This window comes from Rhodamnia argentea, chromosome 11, assembly GCF_020921035.1.
Source record: "Rhodamnia argentea isolate NSW1041297 chromosome 11, ASM2092103v1, whole genome shotgun sequence".
Classification (NCBI taxonomy): domain Eukaryota; kingdom Viridiplantae; phylum Streptophyta; class Magnoliopsida; order Myrtales; family Myrtaceae; genus Rhodamnia; species Rhodamnia argentea.
Window position 1 is genome coordinate 1,187,320 of NC_063160.1, and position 18,196 is coordinate 1,205,515.

At 37.7% G+C, this 18,196-nt stretch overlaps 1 protein-coding gene and 1 long non-coding RNA gene across 8 annotated transcripts; one reads left to right on the top strand and one right to left on the bottom strand.

Annotated features, from left to right (window-relative positions):
* Positions 1-380: 380 nt before the first annotated feature.
* Positions 381-18,188, top strand: LOC115750511 (telomerase reverse transcriptase). Of its 7 annotated transcripts, none has more exons than XM_030687910.2 (12): positions 381-763; positions 1,213-1,290; positions 2,020-2,085; positions 2,219-2,387; positions 4,301-4,698; positions 5,748-5,877; positions 7,385-7,529; positions 9,800-9,938; positions 12,132-13,358; positions 16,063-16,643; positions 17,233-17,505; positions 17,789-18,188. In XM_030687910.2, exons 1-12 carry the CDS (start codon positions 449-451, stop codon positions 18,060-18,062), a joined length of 3,795 nt encoding a protein of 1,264 aa, XP_030543770.2. In that variant the 5' UTR covers positions 381-448; the 3' UTR covers positions 18,063-18,188. The 7 variants fall into 7 exon arrangements, with proteins under 7 accessions (XP_030543770.2, XP_030543771.2, XP_030543772.1 ...); XM_030687911.2 differs by having other exon boundaries at positions 2,219-2,366; XM_030687912.2 differs by lacking the exon at positions 17,789-18,188 and adding an exon at positions 16,820-16,889 and having other exon boundaries at positions 17,233-17,472.
* LOC125312796 lies at positions 11,924-12,171 on the bottom strand. The gene is made up of 2 exons (XR_007196868.1): positions 12,046-12,171; positions 11,924-11,954 (listed from the first exon to the last, which is right to left on the bottom strand). It is a non-coding gene; the product is annotated as an uncharacterized LOC125312796 (long non-coding RNA).
* Positions 18,189-18,196: the final 8 nt, after the last annotated feature.

Genomic DNA, 18,196 nt, shown 5'->3' on the forward strand with positions numbered 1-18,196 from the left:
CTCGGGTTTTAGCTCGGCGCCATGGCACAGCTCAAGCCGAAATTGGGGTTTGAGATTGTCTTGCGGTAGAGCTCGAACCCAAATCTAAGTCGGGTCTCCGCGCCATGAGCAGAGTTCGACACGCCAACCTAGGATCGATCTTGAAACCGGGTCAGCTTTAAATTAGTTCTAGCTTGTAACCCGAGACAAAGATTGGCATGAAAATGTACCTTAATCAATTTGTCAGGGTTTCGAAAAAAATAAAATAAAATTGTCAGGGACCAAACTGAAGGTGAAAACTAAAATTCAGGTGTAAAGTGAAAATTGCAAAAGAAAAAACGCGCTTTGTAAAAATTCAGGAATTTTTTTTTTGAATATTTGGTCCGACACAAGAAAATCAGAAAGTACTAAAAAACTTGTTTTTGATTCAGGAGCACCAGAGAGCATCACCGGACCGCCACCTCCAAAAATGCCGAAGAAGCGGCGAGTGCCGTGTGTACTGTGGAGGCTATTCCGAGACCGCGCGCGGCCGCTCGTTGACACCATCGTCAAGTTGCTCCCTCCACCACCGTCGGCGGCGGCGGAGCAATGCCGGTGGTGCGGGGGAAGGCGTTGCCTCGGCTGCGTCCGCGGCGGGGGAGAGGAGGCGATCGCGTCGTTCCTCCTCAGGCCCGACGATCCTTCCGAGTACCGCAAGCTCCTCACTCGGTGCTTCGTCGTCGTCGGTGACGATGCGCCTCCACTCTCCGACTTGAGTCCTCTCGCTCGCTGGTCTCAACGTCAGGTACAGCCGCAAACTACCCTCAACTGTAGATAGATTCTCAGGTCAATCTAGTGTTTGATTTGTCCAAAAGGCGTAGAATTGAATAAACGTTTTGCGACATTTGTTTGTTTGTTTTTCTCTGTTTGGTTCTTGAGATCAATAACTATGTATGTTTACGTAATTATACTCTAATTTGGTGTTTTGAAGTTGTTCCATTTAGATAGTATATTTAGGAATTAAAGTTACGTAGATGCGAAAAGTATGGACAGTAATGTCTTGTAGCAGCGACTTTGTTAGTTTTTGAAGGTTTGTTTTGTAATGTTGTCATTAGTCAAATTGTCCTTTTGTGCTGACTTTCAGCTTTTAGCTTTCAATCACTTCCCGTTGCAGTGGCTTTTGCTTTCTGGTATCTGCATTTGGCGGAGGATGGATCTGTCGCTGACTATAACTTGTCTTAATCATCCCTGTAGATTGTATTGAGGACTATCGAGATGTTGTGCTCTGAGAATTCAGCTTCCGGCAATGTAATATCCATTGGCTATAGTAAGGTAATTAGCCGTTCTTCACTGGGGTGGCAATGATGTTTTTCTTGCTCCTACTAGCAACATTCAGCTTTGTTCAAGTTTCATGCTCCTTTATTTTAAGAACTTGTTGTTTTATGTTTGTATGACTTGTGACCCCGCATTGTTTTCTAAAGTCTTATTGCCATATTGCAGGAACCAATTTTTTTTTTCCCACAGGGTTAATAGTCGATTTTATATTTCATCTCTCTCTCTCTCTCTCTCTCCCACATAGTTTTGGAAATAATTAAGTCAAAATATGTTTTCTTAGGAGATAAACAAATTGTTGGTATGACCACCCACCCGGGTGGCGCCGCTGGTTCGCGCACTCTTCCTCTCGCAAAAGGTTGAGCGTTCGAATCTTAGGGGCGTCGCAGGGTGACTTACCCGATGGCACGTGTGTGGTGGCTAGCACGTGTTGCCCCCGGGGTTTACCCCCCGGCTGCCGGCCATGCGGGGGTTTCCTGGGTCATCAGAAAAAAAAAGAAAAAAAAAAAAAAATTGTTGGTATGAATTTTTACCTGTCCTTCTCTCTATTGGCAAGCTGGGATCTAAGGATGTGAGCTTTTGTATTTATCAATTTTAAATACCATGAAAGTATATCTTGTTTTGTGGTTGTCGATTATTTCTTTTAAAATAAAGCTTAATAAGTTTTCTAGTCAAGTTAGATTGTGAATGAAGAATCTACACCAAGTAAATTTTAATTTCTGTCAACAGGATGACCATTCTAGTGTTGCTATTGAGCTTCTGACTTCTTCGGCCTGGTGCGTTCTCTTAGAAAGGGTATGTCATGGCAAGATTCTGATCTGTGGATTTTTCGACTTCTTCTGCCTTCCTGTTCTTGGTTCTGGTGTTTAACCATGTCAGATAATCATGGTTAGGACCTTGGATTAACTGAAAACCTTCTTATCTGCAGGTTGGTGACAGTGTAATGATGTACTTGCTCAAGTACGCATCAATCTTTTTGCCATATCCTTGTAAAAAACACTTTCAAGTGGCTGGACTTCCAATCACTAAACTGGACAATAGGCTGTTGAAGCATTCACCAGAATCCCACTCTCAACGTACTTTTTTGCTCCAATACGGTAGCTAGTGAGATCAGCGAAAGTTTTATAATTGATGCTTTATCTAACATCCTTCCAAGAATTTGAGGGGGGGAGACACAAATTTTACATAAGTATGTTGCATATAATCTGTATTTGACAATTTTTCCATTATTTACTGCGAACTATTTTTGGACTGCCCGGGGGAGGGGGCAGGGTTTACCAGCCTCCTCTTGGTCAGCCAGTGCTTCATGGAAACATCTCTTTCTATTGTATTTGTTTCACATATGTTAAGTTGATTCTTTTTTTTTTCCTCTTAGAGTAACATCATACTATCAAATGACCTAATGGGTTGAGGAAGATCCAATCAAGGGATGAAAAATGCTAATCATGACATTAGATTAGGAAATTGCTGTATAAGAATGATGACAATGAAGGGAATGAGTGTTCAGTGCATTATGTTTGAAGTCTTTAACATAAAAAGAAAGGTCATCGGGAAAGGTCTCGTAGTTTCTATTCACATTTTCGTTTTCACAATTCTAACTACTGAATCAATGGATTTTGATAGTCAACCGAGGAAGGATGAAATTACCTGATTTGAGATGAGTGAAGTGGCCAACTGAGATGATTTTTCTGAATTTCTCTAGGTAAAATCTAGGTAGAGATCTCATAAAATAAGTGATAAGGATTCATATCTGTCCATATGAAAATCGTAATGGCTTCCTGGTAGTTGTTGCTTTTTGACCAAAATAGCAGATGAGTTTTTTTTTTTTGGCTTACAAATTCTTGAAGCAGGCTGGATCTTCAGTAATTGATATGCAGGTGCTGGTTTTATACATTTGTGTCTTGATGCAAATGTCCAGTGTTTAGCTTCTATGTTGCAATATTTTTCTGTGTTCTCTTAATGAGTGCCCCTGGGAGACTTCTTAAGCATACCGATACAGAATATTTCAATTTACAAAGCACTGATTACACATACACGTGAATAAGGCTAGTATATTGGAAACTATAAAGTTTATGTAATTGATTGTTTAAAGTTGTCCTGGAGGCACTTGTTAACAAAATCCTTTCTCTTATATGGTCCTACACTGCAAAATGTGCTGGTTTGGGAATGAAGTCTATGTTTAATATACTGATTCTAATAAAAAGAGTTGAGAGAAGAACCAACTATTGTTGCTTGTCAGTTGCTGAGAAAAACTCTTAAAAATGTCTATTATCTCACTTTTCATTGGTCAGAGCTGGCTGAATTAATATCATGACTTTTAAAGAGATGGAAAACTTCGATACACACATGTTAGTTAGATCGTGTCTGAAGTTTACCTACTTCCATTACATACTTCGATACTCATCATGGAATTAACCGACTACATGTCTCACTGCATGAAATTGGAGCTGCTACCATCACTGTGCTTTACATAACTGAGTTGTCCCCTTTTCTTTGTCATGCTGTTTTATCATTTATGTTCATTCACAATTTAGAGCACTTATAACTGGAACAATACCAAAAAAGGTGTTTACATCAGTACTCTAAGGAATATCGAGTTTCAATTTGAGGAGTTTTGGTTATTTAATTACGTAGAGTCTACTGGACAAATGTATACAGAAAATTTGGTTTTTCCATTTTTTTGATTAAAGTTGTCCTTAGATGGCTCGCTACTCTGAAAATTGAAACCAGATCTTTCGCTATGCAATTTAGTATATCGAACAGTTGCATTGGTTCGGCATTTGGGCAACATTCTGATTGTTTAACTTATATGTGAACTTGCCTCATTCTCCATCAATCTGTAGTTGGTGTTAGTTCTGTCCTTTTCCCCTCCTTGTTTATTCATTGCTGAACTCTTGGATCCTACTACAATGATGTGTTTGGTTTTGCTCTTTCAAAGGATCTTTAATCTTTTATCACAAGACTGGGATAGCCCATATTGAACTACCATTACATGTTGATCCGTTTTCAGGAGCTCAAAAGAAGAGAAAGAGAGCTCGTTATGTTAAATTATCCTCAGAGATGGAGAAATCCACTAATTTACTCCATGTTGGCACATCCTTAATTTCTTCTAGCAATGGCACAGCCTATGCAAAGAAAGACAAGGTATTACAGATAATCTTCCCTGATCGTGCTGCTTCTAGCGATGAATCTTTCTGTGAGGTTCTGCAAGGAAGCTCTAATCTGATTGTATCAAAGGTCAGAAAGCACAGAAGACGATTTAGCTGGCAGCGTCGGGGACACAAAAGGAGACCTGATTCCCATGGAAGTGGTGTGGGCTGTTCTGAAGTATTATGTGCTGATCAAGATAATCTTGCTGGGAGTTCTCAAGGAGAATCATCTTCTAGTTTTAATTATCCATACGTAAAGGTGCTTATTAATTATCATGAAATGTTGATAAGTTAAGTCATAGATGTCAATTGAAATGTTAAACAATAATTCTCAAAGAAGCCATTTTTCTCCTTATTCTATAATCCAAGCTAATGGGTGTTGTATCTTTCTATGTTCTATAAATTTTCTGGTTTGCATCACCACAGTAGTACCTCAGTAAAATTATCTGTCTTGCTTAGGTTTGTTTGAAATCATATCACTTTCACGCAATGGTTCTGAAGCTATTACACATTGCTGGTTCGATCCTCCATGGAGGTTTCCCACTCTATTTACTGTAATATAATAGATGTTGGGCATTGTGACTGACGAATATTATGAAAGGTATTTCTGCATGCACGGACCATTTAGTTGGTAAAGGAGAGGAACGGCAATGATCCGCTCCAAAGTTTTGGTTTGGGGGGGGGGTGCTTATTGTTGATAAGAAATGAATATTAGTTAAAGTTCCGTGGTTGGAATGACGAATGTCATGGATCAATTCTCATCCTTCGAAGAAGGTTTAAATTCATACATGGGTTGTGTTGATAAGGCAAAGAAACACACTTGACAGCAGTTCTACTTGCTGTATGTACTCTTCAGCATAACGACATGGATAAGGATATATTTCTTACCAGTCTTTCTACAAGCAATCACTCATGAGCTTCAGATTTTCCATGGAAATGCAATCATAATAGCTGCCACCATGGGCTGGCTGGGGAGCATGTAAATGTTGTCATAGCATATCATTTAATGCCTTTTGTCTTGTGCATTTTGGTAACTCACACAGGTCCTTCAATTAATCATAATATTTAGACATAATTCGTTGACTCTATAGAGCCTGGGTAGTTTTTAGTGGATTTGTTCTTGTGCTGTCTTTACAATTTATGCCTTTGTCTGCTGTCTTTTATTTGATGGGGTTTAAGTTTTCAATCTCTACAAATAGGCAATCTATATCCCGTTGTACTTTGCTTGTATAAGCATTTTTTTACTGCATGTGTAAGCATGTTGAGTATATATCAGTGTGTATTAGTCAGTTTTTTTTTTGTCTGTAGATGCCAATGTTGTGCTCTTGCTGTCAATTGTTCATAGCAGTTGAAAAACTCGCCGACGGCACTCAAATTCAAAGACGAGATATGTTTTATGATCTGGAATCATCACTTACGACAGGTTTTCCGGGAAAACGTATCCTTCTTGTGCCTTTTTCCTCTGGAAATGTCTTTATATTTGTCAGAGCAACTCCTCATGATGAATATAGTAACCACTGCTATTTATATGATCGGGCACAAATTGATTAATCCTTTTCTTGTCATTGACTATTTGTTGTGTGTGAACAGCACTGATAACAATCAGTGTACCTCAATATCTGATCATGGCTGTCATTTTCATTGCTTATGTTTTGTCTGCGAAAACTGTGAATATCATCTGGCAATGAATCACTTGGCATTTCATGAAGACCCTTTCTACAATCCCAGCATTTTTATCCCTCATTTTCCCACCAAAAGTTAGCTGAAAATTGTAGACCAGTCTTCTTTACCACCTTAATAGAATGCTACTGTGCTCTTTGGGTACTCAGTAGAACAGTTTGACAAAGACTGGTCAATTGCCAATGACACTGGACTTACAGTAGAAGTTTCTGCCAATATACAGAGTGATTCCATGTTCCAGATACAGTTGTTTGCCAATAGAGCGCACGAAAATTTTATTAATGGAAAGTTGGCTGTGATAGGGTAAAGTTAGTTTTAAGAGGACCAACACAAAATAGTGTATGAGGATCGTAAGGCATTGGCAAATTGACGGAACTATATCTGGGAAATGCTCTTTGTAACTTCGTTGCCCAAAGGTGATAAACCAACCCATGATGTATGACCTACTGCTCTTGTTATTATCATTATCATCTTGTATTTGTGAATAAAGTTGTTTGTGTTAGACAAGGTTGCTTGACAATATTGTGTTGCCTCCAGTAGAGGAGACCGTGTGATACCACTAACAATGAATCTCTAGTCTTTTGATGGCCTTTTTTTTTCTTGGTTTGGTTTTACACTTGATTGTCTTAATTCTCATGCCTCCCAGTTGCCAATTGGTCGATATATTATTCCCACAGCCCTTTTGATACTCATTTACTTATGAATGGGTAGACAGAGAGCATTTCTGGGTAGTGTCTTGCCCTTTCCACTGTGCCTGTCCTTCCTGAATTGCCTGGTATTTCTGATAATATCCGTCTAAAATAGGGTCCTGTAGTGAAAACTATTGTAGTATAGCATTCTCTGGCATTACCCTGGCATACACGAGCATGGGCTCATATATGTCTATATATCACTAATTTCACAGTGCATCCTCACTTTTCTTGCTCATAATTTATTTCAATGAGAATCTTGAATTCCTTTCACTCGAATATTATTTCTGTCATTGCTAATAGGAGATTGAATGCCTTTTCATTTTGTTTCCCTTTTTTATTCCATTCTGTTGCCCCATCCCACCCAATATATCCATTGTCCCAAATGTAACCTAGGGGGTTTTGTCACTATATTGAGCCTGCTTTACGGAATGCTTGATCAGCTACAAGTTGGTATTCAGATGCTACATGTATGCAATACAAATACAAGTTGAAAACTTCAAATGACTCATAGTAAGGTGCAACATTCCATGTCTTTTAGCGTGAAGGACTTATGCTATCCTTAATGCTCTGCAGATATTCTAAATACTTTGAAGCCTAGCGTTGCTGGTTCACTGATTCTCCTTCAAAAATTATTTGGACTGTCTAATAAAGATCTCAATACCAAGTCAAACACGTGCTTACATGACGGTTCTTTCTGTCCCGGTGGATCCACATGTCTGTAAGCAAACAACTAGGCCTTATTGCGTTGTTTAATCCATACCTTTCAGTGCCAGTGAACAATAATTTTTTCTTTTGCATATCACAGTGAGGTTGACGCATTGTTTATTTGTTGTAATTTCAATATGCATGTCACTGCAGGATGTATAAGACATAATTTGATTGCCTTCGTCTAAGATTTATCACAACCTAGTCACCAAGATTTCTTCCACAACTTAAAAGATCACTTCCAGCATGCATCGGCGCATATTCTCAGGCTCTCTTTGTCCTTCTATCTCTCTCTAATTGTATAGAAAATACAATGTATTGGAGGCACCTAGGATTTCTTCATTTCTATTTTTGCCAAATTTATCTTCTTCCATTGATATTTGTCCCCTCATCCTCTTTCAGTGTTTACCTTTCTTTTAATACTTTTTACTCGTTTCCATCAATCAAAGATTAATATCCATAAGTCTTAGGACCTTCTTGTAGTATTTACAAGTCTCGATTTTCTATACCATTGTATGGGATATTTTTTATTTAAAAGAATTCTCTACAACTTTTTATTTATTTATTTATATGATAGGTGAATAGAATCTAGGGCGGGATTGATATGGAAAAGCCTTCTATTAATGAAGTTATCCAAAAAAAAAAAAAAAACACAATCTTAAGAAGTCATTGCATCATCTTCTATCTCGAATTGTAAGTCCATCGAACTCGAGCATTATCTTCTTAAAGCTCAGAAAGATATATTGATTCTTTTTGTTTAGGACTTGATTCATGATTACACTGTCCAATTTTGTAAGGAATCCATTGATCAATTCGATAAATTTGATGACCACATATAAAAGCAAGGTCCTTTCCGATATCCTTTTTCAGTTATCCTTTTTATTTGCCTTGCTATGCCTTTGATAATTAGTTGAACGTTAGATCTGGCATAGATGCATCTGTAGTAAATGATAAAGGCTGCTTTTTCTATTTATTGGAGCACGTCTCAACCAGCTAGAATATTCGTATAAGCTTGCCAAAATTTGATGGATCAATCTTGACATTTGGAAATAGTCTTCAGCAAAAGATCTCTAATTGCAAAGAATCGTTTTCGATTTAAGACTGTAGTTGATGCTGCCAGGTGGGTCACATTTCAAGCATGTTTTCTCGGAGGAATAGATAAGAGTCATAATTGTTTGAATCGTGATAACTCCACTGAATTATAAAGATTTAACTTGTACCAATGAAAAGTTGTCATTGTTGCGCTTGATCGTGGTAAGGTTTTTGATCACTTTCCCTTCTGAAAAACGTATTGATGGTAGAAGGCTTTCCATGTTAATTCCATCCTTGAAGGTTTCACATATCCAAAAGATCAAAGAAGTTTGAACAGAGCATTTACTGTATGTATTGCAAACAAAGGAAAAAGGATCATCTATCAACACTTGCAAATATAGGAATGTCTTTTAGTGTGAGCATTGGTGATTGATAGGAGAAGGTCCTATTTTCTTTCTTTTTATGGAGAAAAAAATTTGGACATAGTCCTAGGTGGAAATCTTTGTCACCGTCAGGGAAAAATGAATTAGAAGAAGTAAAACTTACTTTGGAAAGAGAACAAAGAGAAGTTTTGGTGATGAGGAGGCTTTGATAGGTGCCTGTTCCATTGCTATGCCGTCACTTCTCTTGGCAATTAGAGAGAAAACAAAGCAAGAGAGCATGCTGATGGGTGCTAAGAATACCTTTTCTTTCATATGTTATCTTGGAGCATGTCCTGATAACTGGGCTTGTTATTTCTTAGTTGAAGGTAGTCTCATTTGTTAGAGTGGGTTTGATTTAGAGGTGGACAGATGCTTAAATTTCCTAAAGAAACTACTGCCCGTCACTTTCAACTAACCCTCATATTTCCATAGGGAGAGAAGGAATAAGAGGGGGGGGTACCTTATGGTCCTAAATATTGATATAAATTTTAGACGACCATTGTACTTGTTTGGCACATAGAGTGGTAGAATTTGGAAACTGAATGATATCATGTAGACATGGATAAAGTGAAGCGGGTAGTTAGCAGAATAGATTGGAATTGTATACTATGTCTAGGGCATTATGTGGAGTTTCGACAGAGTTACAGAGCTATACAATTGGAGAGAATATATGAAGAGTTGATGCATTTATGATGGGACATGTGTTCCGACAAGCTGTATCTTTGGACTTTGGAGGGGAACTAGGAAATATTGCATTTATAGTGATACATTAATCTGGTCTATGAGTTTTGCCGCGTTTTAATTTTCTTTTCTTCCTGAGGTTCCTCAGGTACCACTCCATGATTAACTTGCTAAAGACCCTACTTCGGAAGGCGCGATGTTGCCAGTATTCAAGATTACTGGATAAGCATTGTCCTCCTCCTACATCAGTTCGAGATGCTTCAGGGAATGCTCACTCCCTATCAGAGGTTCGGTACCCATAAAAATTTCCTGTTTGTTGGAGAACAGGCAACATATTGTGCATATTGCCTCATCTCCATCCCAATAAGTACATGGATACCATCTTTATGTGTTCTTCAAGTCATTCTATCTAGGCTTTCTACTGGAGCTTCAGGCAATATGTTTTTAGTTATCATTAGCTTTTAGAATTAGATTTGACAACCTTTTCACGTATGGAGAAAAAGATTCTGACAGAGTATTACTTAACTGACCCAACTTGGAGGGGAGTTTAGTTGGTCTGAAATCCTCGTATTATTGGTTGCGATACTGAGAAAGATGGGGCAAAACTCAGAAAAGGTTTTCTTTGCAATTGCAAGGATGCATTGCTTTGACATTGCTAGTTAGGTATCCTAATGTTTAAAGAGGTGAATTTGATGTGATGCGATGAAATGTCTTGCAAATGGTGTTGTAGTAATGAGTGCATTGGAAACGGTATAGTTTCCTCAATTGGTTGTTGGATGAGTGCCCTTGGTCCACTAGTCAATAAAACGATTTGTATATACGTGGCATTTGACATGTTACATGATTTCGCAGTTGGAAATTAGATATGCTAAAGTTAGAAATCAAGGTACTTCAGCGAAGTGTAGGACAACATCTGTTTAACCTTTAAATTGCTGCCTAGAAAGAGCAAGCATTCTTCCGTATGTTTAGAATTGTGCGGGAAAAGAAGTTTTGTTGAAAATCATGCACTCATATGCCTATTATGAGTATTTTGTATAAAGGTAGGAAGGAAAACCCAAAATTTTAATATATCTAGCAGAGCAACACTACATGTATCTGAGACCCATTGAAACCGATATCGGGATGCTTTAACACTCCCTCTCGCGTGCAAACTAGATTGAGAATGACACGTAAAATTGATAGACGGGCAATCCTCATGTGTGAAGTAATGGGGCGAGACTAGGCCGTGGTACCATGTTAGGGCTCGCATGGTAACCATTCTCATTCTCTGATTCTCATTCTTATCTAGAAAAATTGATTCTGGTTCAAATGAATTTTTTGATTACATTCTTGAATGAGTTTTAGAGAATCATAACGTGTTTGATAAGCGCACAAAATTTATGTTTCAAAAAAATGATTCTTTCCCTATTTTTTTCATTTAAGTCAAATAACTATGCAATTAATTTATAAAATTTCATCCTAAATTAAAGACTAATTTTCAATGCACACTCAAATAATTTAAAATGCATTATTTTTTAGCATGTCATGAATGAAATACAAATTTTAATACATGATGTTTAAAGTTCTTTAAATGTTGCGTTTTCTAAGTACATAGAAACATCTTGTGACGCATGGCTACCAGTATGCATGTTGGATGCCCTCATCCTCTGCAATATTCTTTGTAGGAGAGTGAAATCTATGAAATTTAGGCCCAGCTTTATGAAAATAAGGTCAAACTAGCATAATCTAAGCTTTTTCTATTTTTTAGGATTTTCTAAATTTTTTGTTATTTTTTAAAAAAATTATTAATTATTTTATTTTATTTTATTTTTATTAGGTAGAGGGGAAAAAATGACGAGAAAATTACAAGGAAAAAGTGAGAGATGTGAGACTTCATTCTGTTTACTATTTTCAAAAGTCATTCTTTTTCCAGAAGCAACTTTTTTTTGCTTTTGGATTTTACTCTAAAACCGATTCTGATTCTCCAAAACTGATTCTGGAAACAGAATCAGAATCAGAATTATTTACGTTACCAAATAGCATTCTCATTTTGTACTGTTGCGGGATGAGAATTAGAGAATGAGAATAGTTACCATGCAGACCCTTAAAAACTTAAGCTATTAAATGGAAGAGTACGTGTATTTAAGGCCATTGAAAGCACACATTTGAGCTTTGTGGGATACCTTAACAAGGTAAGTGTTGGAAACTCCCATTTTTATGGTCTATGAGTGTTTTTCCATCTCCTTTTTCAGTACTTAATTGGTCGTTAATATCAATTAACTGTTTGTTTTCAATGATCGCCTGCGAGCTTCTTTACTAAATTCCTGGTCGTTAATATCAATTAACTGTTTGTTTTTTATGATCACCTGCAAGCTTCTTTACTAAATTCCTTGGACATACTTCTTTATTGTGCACAATTGTATGTCTCATAATCCATAGTGTTGAAATTCTTAGTGGTTTCTCATAGAAACATGGTTTCTTGTTACGTCTGTTATTTTCAGGGGTTTGAATCTGTTGATAAGTTACCCAGATATGACTTGAAACATCATGAAAATAAGTTGGAAACAAATGTTACTGAGTTTGAGGAACTGAAGTCATATTGTTCGAAGAGTCAGGTTGTGGCATTCATATGGGCTGTTTGTAGGAGTATAGTTCCTCTAGAACTATTAGGTGCTCCTATTAATTGGAGAAAATTGCGGAGAAACATTTACAAGTTCATTGAACTACGGAGGTTTGAGCAGTTTTCTCTGAAGCAATGTATGCATAAGTTACAAGCAGTAAGGTTTATTTTTCTATTCAGGGATCTTTCAATTCGATCCAATGATCAGGTGCTTCAGGATGCAGTAGGGGAGAATATAGACATATTAAGAAATGGAAACAACGAACTGAATGAAATGATGTCAATACTGAGGCATACACTTCTCAAAAGATGGATTTACTGGTTCTTTTCATGTCTAGTTGTGCCATTGGTGCGGGCCAACTTTTATGTCACTGAAAGTGAATATGGAAAGCAGGATGTATTTTTTTTTCGGAAGTCAATATGGGAGAGTTTGTCAAACAGAGTTATGAGCCACTTGAAAGATAAGAGCTACACTTGCTTGAGTGATGCGTCTGTTAGAAGTATTTTAGGCAGAAGATCTTTTGGTTTCTCAAAGCTTAGATTTCGTCCTAAAGAAAATGGGTTGAGGATGCTCGCAAACCTTAAAGCTTCATCTTGTATTCCAGCAAGGAAGTCACATCACAATGATCAGTGTTGCCAAACTTTGAAGATGAGGCAGTTTCGGGAAAAAGCAGGTAAATTTAAACTTTTCAGATCTGCGAATAGTGTTCTCCGTGATATGCACGCTGTTTTGAGAAGTTTGAAGGTTGAAGAATCAGAGAAGTTAGGGTCATCAGTATTTGACTACAACGATGTTTACAGAAAGCTTTGCCCTTTTTTGGTTGGTATGAAGAATGGTGCAACAAAGTTTCCTGATATGTTCATTATAGTGTCTGATGTCTCCAAAGCATTTGATTCTATCAACCAAGATAAGCTATTAAGCATATTGCAAGATGTAATAGCTCAACCTGGTTATCTTTTGGAGGAGTCTTCTGAAATTGTCTGCCGAAAGAAAGGATTGTGGGTTCATCATAATCTAAATTTGGTTGGAAAACATATTCGCAATGGACCAAGAAGACTGGCTCCCTGTTTCTTTGCCAGCTCATTCCATGGTGTTCTTACAAACCAGGTATATCAGATGGAGGAAAGTCACACCTACAGTTTCTTTTAAGCTGATCAGATAAGTTACTGCTTTATCTAATGCCATATCGGCTGTTTAGGACTTGCACATCTTTTCCCTGTCCTGCTGACTAATTTGCTTTTCAGTGTTCGTCCATGCAATTTTTTTACTGATTTGTTGGTTGGTGCGCTGTTTTCTTGTGCCAAGAAATTTATACTTATATAGGCACTGACATTGGACAGAAATGGATTTGCTTTTCTGGCCATGATAGTATGGAAGTTGAAATCCACATCTACCTAGTATTCTTAGTCAATGTAAATAGGCCATGATTAATTCAGCATGTGCGGAAAGTTCCATTACTAGCTTGAACTTGCACTTGTACGTAGTTCATTTTTCCTAGAAGTTGCATGAAACATTCATTTGTCGGAGATGGAATTTTGTATCGTGACTGCATAATAATTGGAACTTTTGAGTATAGCTTAAGTTCATGAGAGTTGTTTGAATGTAGCTTTCTCTTACCTTTGTATCTCTTTCTTGGAATTTGAGTGTGGGAAGCACAATTTTATTCTGTGAGAAGACTTATGGTTGTTCATCCATATTTATCGATGATACATCCAATTGTAATACTTTGATTTCCTGTAGAAAGGCGTCATTCATCTTTTCGGATGAAGTGTACGTAAGATACTGTGGGTTCTTTATCAATATTTAACTTTCTTAACTGTTTCAAGTGTAGTCCGCCCCTATTGAAAGTTGGACAGGCTGTGCAAAAGAAAGCAAATTCACACTGGTGTTTTTATAACCGGACCAAGTGGGCTGGCTTGGTTCGAATGGGTGGACCAAGAAGTGGTTGATTGGACCAGTTCAAACCATTAAAGTGGCATTGCTCCGAAACCTAATTCAGTTGGTACTGGACCTGATGAAATGGTCAAATCGGGGCGGATAAACTGAGTCGGTCAACTTTGTTTTCCTTTAAAAATGTATCATTATGCGCTCCTGATGTTAGAACCAGGGACCTCATATTTAATGCCATAGCTGTTGCCACTATGCACTGGGGACACTTACCTTTTAGTTGATCAAATATCTTTAGCGCCTGCCAACACCACCCGGAGCAGTGGGCAATAACTAATATCTGGTGTACTGAATGTTGATAGAACTGGGTCTGTCCAGATTCTTCTGCCCACCTTTTAACCATTGAGCTGAGCTCTCTGTTCAGATGGTGAGTCTTGGACAGAATTCTAGCCTCCGATTGTCAAATCACTGTTGGGTTCCAACTTGACCACAGACCCCCCCGTAAAAAGTCGTGGTTTGTTATAAAGTATGGGTCTTCTTCAGGCTGTCATCCTTGTGAATTTTACATCTCTTTCTGTTGGCTTTTATTTTGTTTTATTTATTTATTTATTTACAATAAACTTATCTCTGGAGGTGCTAGTTAGTATCATATATTAACTTAAAGGTTGATCATTTTCCGCTGATGATTTGTGAGTACCTTCAATTTTTAAATCATGAGGGAACATTTGATATCCTGTTATAGGGCATTACTTGTCATTGATGCTCTGCATTGTCGTGGCTTGGGAGTATTTTCTTGACGATGCAGCATCTCTTTTTTGTGAATTTTGTTGTTTATGGCTGATTCGTTTGATCGAGTGATAAACTATTTTCATTGTTAAAGTATCCCTCATTGCTTGTCAAAGCGGTTGTCATTGGCCTTATATTTATGTAGTCTCCTTCCACCTATCGGTTTTAAGATTTAAATTAGACTTTCTAACGTGATATCATGCCCAATTTCCGTCCTTGATTTATTTCTCCCATGAGGCCTCTTATATTTGTCAATTCCACTTGCCGTCCTCGGTTCGGTTTGCATCTTACCTCCCATGTTGAAGGGGTCCCAATCGGCTTTATATTCATGAAGTCTCCCTCCACCTATCAGTTTAAGTTTTTTGGATTGGACTTTCTAACATTCACGATAAGAACAAAAATAGTATGAGAGGAAGGAAGGAGCAGAGGTACACTGGAAATTTAGACTGCACTTTATTTAACTTATTATCAAGTGCTGGTTCGGTCCAGTTCAATTTGCCATCCTAGATTTGATGAATAACTGGTCAAAACCGGATGAACTGGCTAAACCAATAAACCATTATTTGTGTGGAAGTGGAACCTTTTTCTATGTTATATTTTCTTTAGAAGATTTCAGAAAAGGAGGGCAGCTGGGAGAAAATCAATAAGAACGAATAAAAGACTACATGTTGATCATTTTTGGATGTCATAATTGATATCTAAAAATAGTTTATGGTAATGAATACCTAGACAATGGGTTGAGTAAGTCCACGTCTTTACTACTGTTTTCTGAGTAATGACGCATGGCATTTTCCTCAGCTGCTAGGTTTTGGCACTTGCCCTAGAGCACTAAGAAGTCAATTCAGCCTTATTTCTGATGCTTGTTCTTTTTCTTAACCATTAATTCGCTATACATCAGGTGACCTGCACTTAATAAATTTTGGAGATTGGAAAAGGGAAGAATATCGTAGTAGGATTGGAAGTATTCCATCTATCTTTTTTCAAATGTATTTTGTGGAACTGTTTCCTATGTGTCCTGTAATCTAGTTCTCTTGTGGTCAGATCCTTGATTGAGCATAACTATTGCTCTTCATGTCTGCTTCTCTTTCTGTTCCTGGAGGAAGTTATACGAGTCTCGTTCTTCCTTTTGATGCATCAGGAAAGAAGCAGGTTTATAAAACGAGAAGAGCTCTTTGTTAATCTAATTGAGCATGTGAAGCGCAATGTCCTACAATTTGACAAAAACTTCTATCTTCAAGGTGTTGGTATCCCTCAAGGAAGTATTATATCTTCTCTTCTTTGCTCATTGTACTATGGGCATCTTGAACGAAGTGTGGTTTTTCCTTTCCTGGAAAAGGCTCATGAATCTGCCACTGATGATTTTTCTACCAGACAAAGTTGTCAGGGTATTTCTGGTTCTGATGCAGTAATTATGTTGGAGAAGGATGATTTACCCAATCCTAGTTTTCTGCTTCTCAGATTTATTGATGACATTCTTTTTATATCGACCTCAAAAAGACAGGCTGCTAGTTTTTTCTTGAGGCTCAAAAGAGGATTTCGGGATTATAATTGCTTTATGAATGAGGAGAAGTTTGGTTTGAATTTTGATGTTGGTCCCCACTCCCAGTCAAGGATTCAATCTCACAGGGCTTACATTGATGAAAGTGGTAATTCATTTCTGCGATGGAGTGGCCTGCTTATAAACTGTACCAGTTTAGAGGTTCAGGCAGATTACACAAGGTTATATTTTCATTGATTCCTTTGGCTTGCTATTGTTCTGGAATATTGCTTCTATGTGAAGAGGGTTTGGTGCATAGATGTATCTTATGGCAGTATGGTTTTCTTATGCTTTTGGGTATTATGTGCGAATAACTAAGGAGACATAAAGTTACTGATAGTGAAACTTCTAATTCTGGCAAACTTGTAATCATGAAGGAAGCATCAGCTGGTCGTGGATTATCCATCACAGCTGTATCGGCTCCACATGTATGTCTAATGCTTTTTACGGACTAAAGAACCATTTCATAAAAGTTTTCCATATATATTGCGCACATGCAAATCTTGCTTAGTTGCATGAGATTTGCATGAATGAGATTGTTCTGTTTTTTCATCCCATAATGGCAGTGATTTGGATTAATATCTTAGGTAAGTATACGATTGGGGCTATTACAATTTTATTGCATCAGTATACTACAATTATCTACTGATACTGCATGTTAAAGTAAGTTGCTAACAAGAAAGTAAGAACACATCAGGAATTTTCATGGAGTATTAGCTTTTCATTATAACCCATAATATCTCGACGAGTAACTCCATTCACTGTTAGCAGGTATCAGAAAACCCATCTGCGTTCTGCTCTTACCGTCCGTTGGCAACAAAAACCCGGTTCTCATTTGAAGACCAAGTTGTGCGATTTTCTGAGGCCTAAATGCCATCCTATATTTTTCGATTCGAATATTAACTCAGCAGCTGTTGTCAGATTAAATATCTATCAGGTTTTTCTGCTCTGTGCCATGAAGTTCCATTGCTACGTTTGCGATTTATCATACATTTGCAAGATTAAGGCGAGTTCTTATATGAAGATGATTGAGGAGTCTTTCAGGTAGTGGCATCCATTTCTTCCTAATAAGCTCGTTGTTTTACTTCTGTCGATTGTCTCAGTATGTTCTGGTGTTTCATTGGAACCGCTATTTATTATCTTCACCGTGTAATCGAGAATCAAAATTTGCCAAAAAGTTCTTTCCTTATTTGGCATTTTCCTTTTGAGTTGCTCACATGTAAACTCTCGAAAAAGCAAGATGACATTTGCGTAAAAATCACCTGAGTTTTCTCCTCAAATGTTTGAATGGCATTTGCGTTCTTATCCTGATTAATTGTGTTATCAGGCACATGTTCTCTCTGATAAAGAAGAGGATGCGCACGGGGCATCTCGTTCCTTCTCTTCGCCCGGTTCTTCAGCTGGAGGAGGGGGAAGTCGAGTGGCTTGGCTTAGTCGCTTACATCCGAGTGCTGGAGCGAAAGCAGTCGAGGCACAAGGGCTTGCTATCCCATTTGAAGTCCAAGTTTTCCAAACACTGGATTAATAGGGACGTATCGCCTCAACTAAAGCATGCAGTTGATGGCTCACATTCATCCTCATTGTGGCAAATTGAGTATTAGGTTGCGGTTGTTTCAATGAAAGTGTTTTTCGGAAATGGATTTTCCGGACTTTCACTTATTTGATTTGTCGAAAATGACTTAGTCAAGTGAAAACACTTTTCGGTCAACGGAAAATTTATGCATAAACTTGAAAA

Excerpts from the sequence above, each read along its gene's own strand:
- LOC115750511 (XM_030687910.2), top strand. The coding sequence starts at position 449 with ATGCCGAAGAAGCGGCGAGTGCCGTGTGTACTGTGGAGGCTATTCCGA. Across the intron at positions 5,878-7,384 it reads GACAGGTTTTCCGGGAAAAC|ATATTCTAAATACTTTGAAG; the intron begins GTATCCTTCTTG and ends AATGCTCTGCAG. Across the intron at positions 16,644-17,232 it reads GTTCAGGCAGATTACACAAG|GTATCAGAAAACCCATCTGC; the intron begins GTTATATTTTCA and ends CACTGTTAGCAG.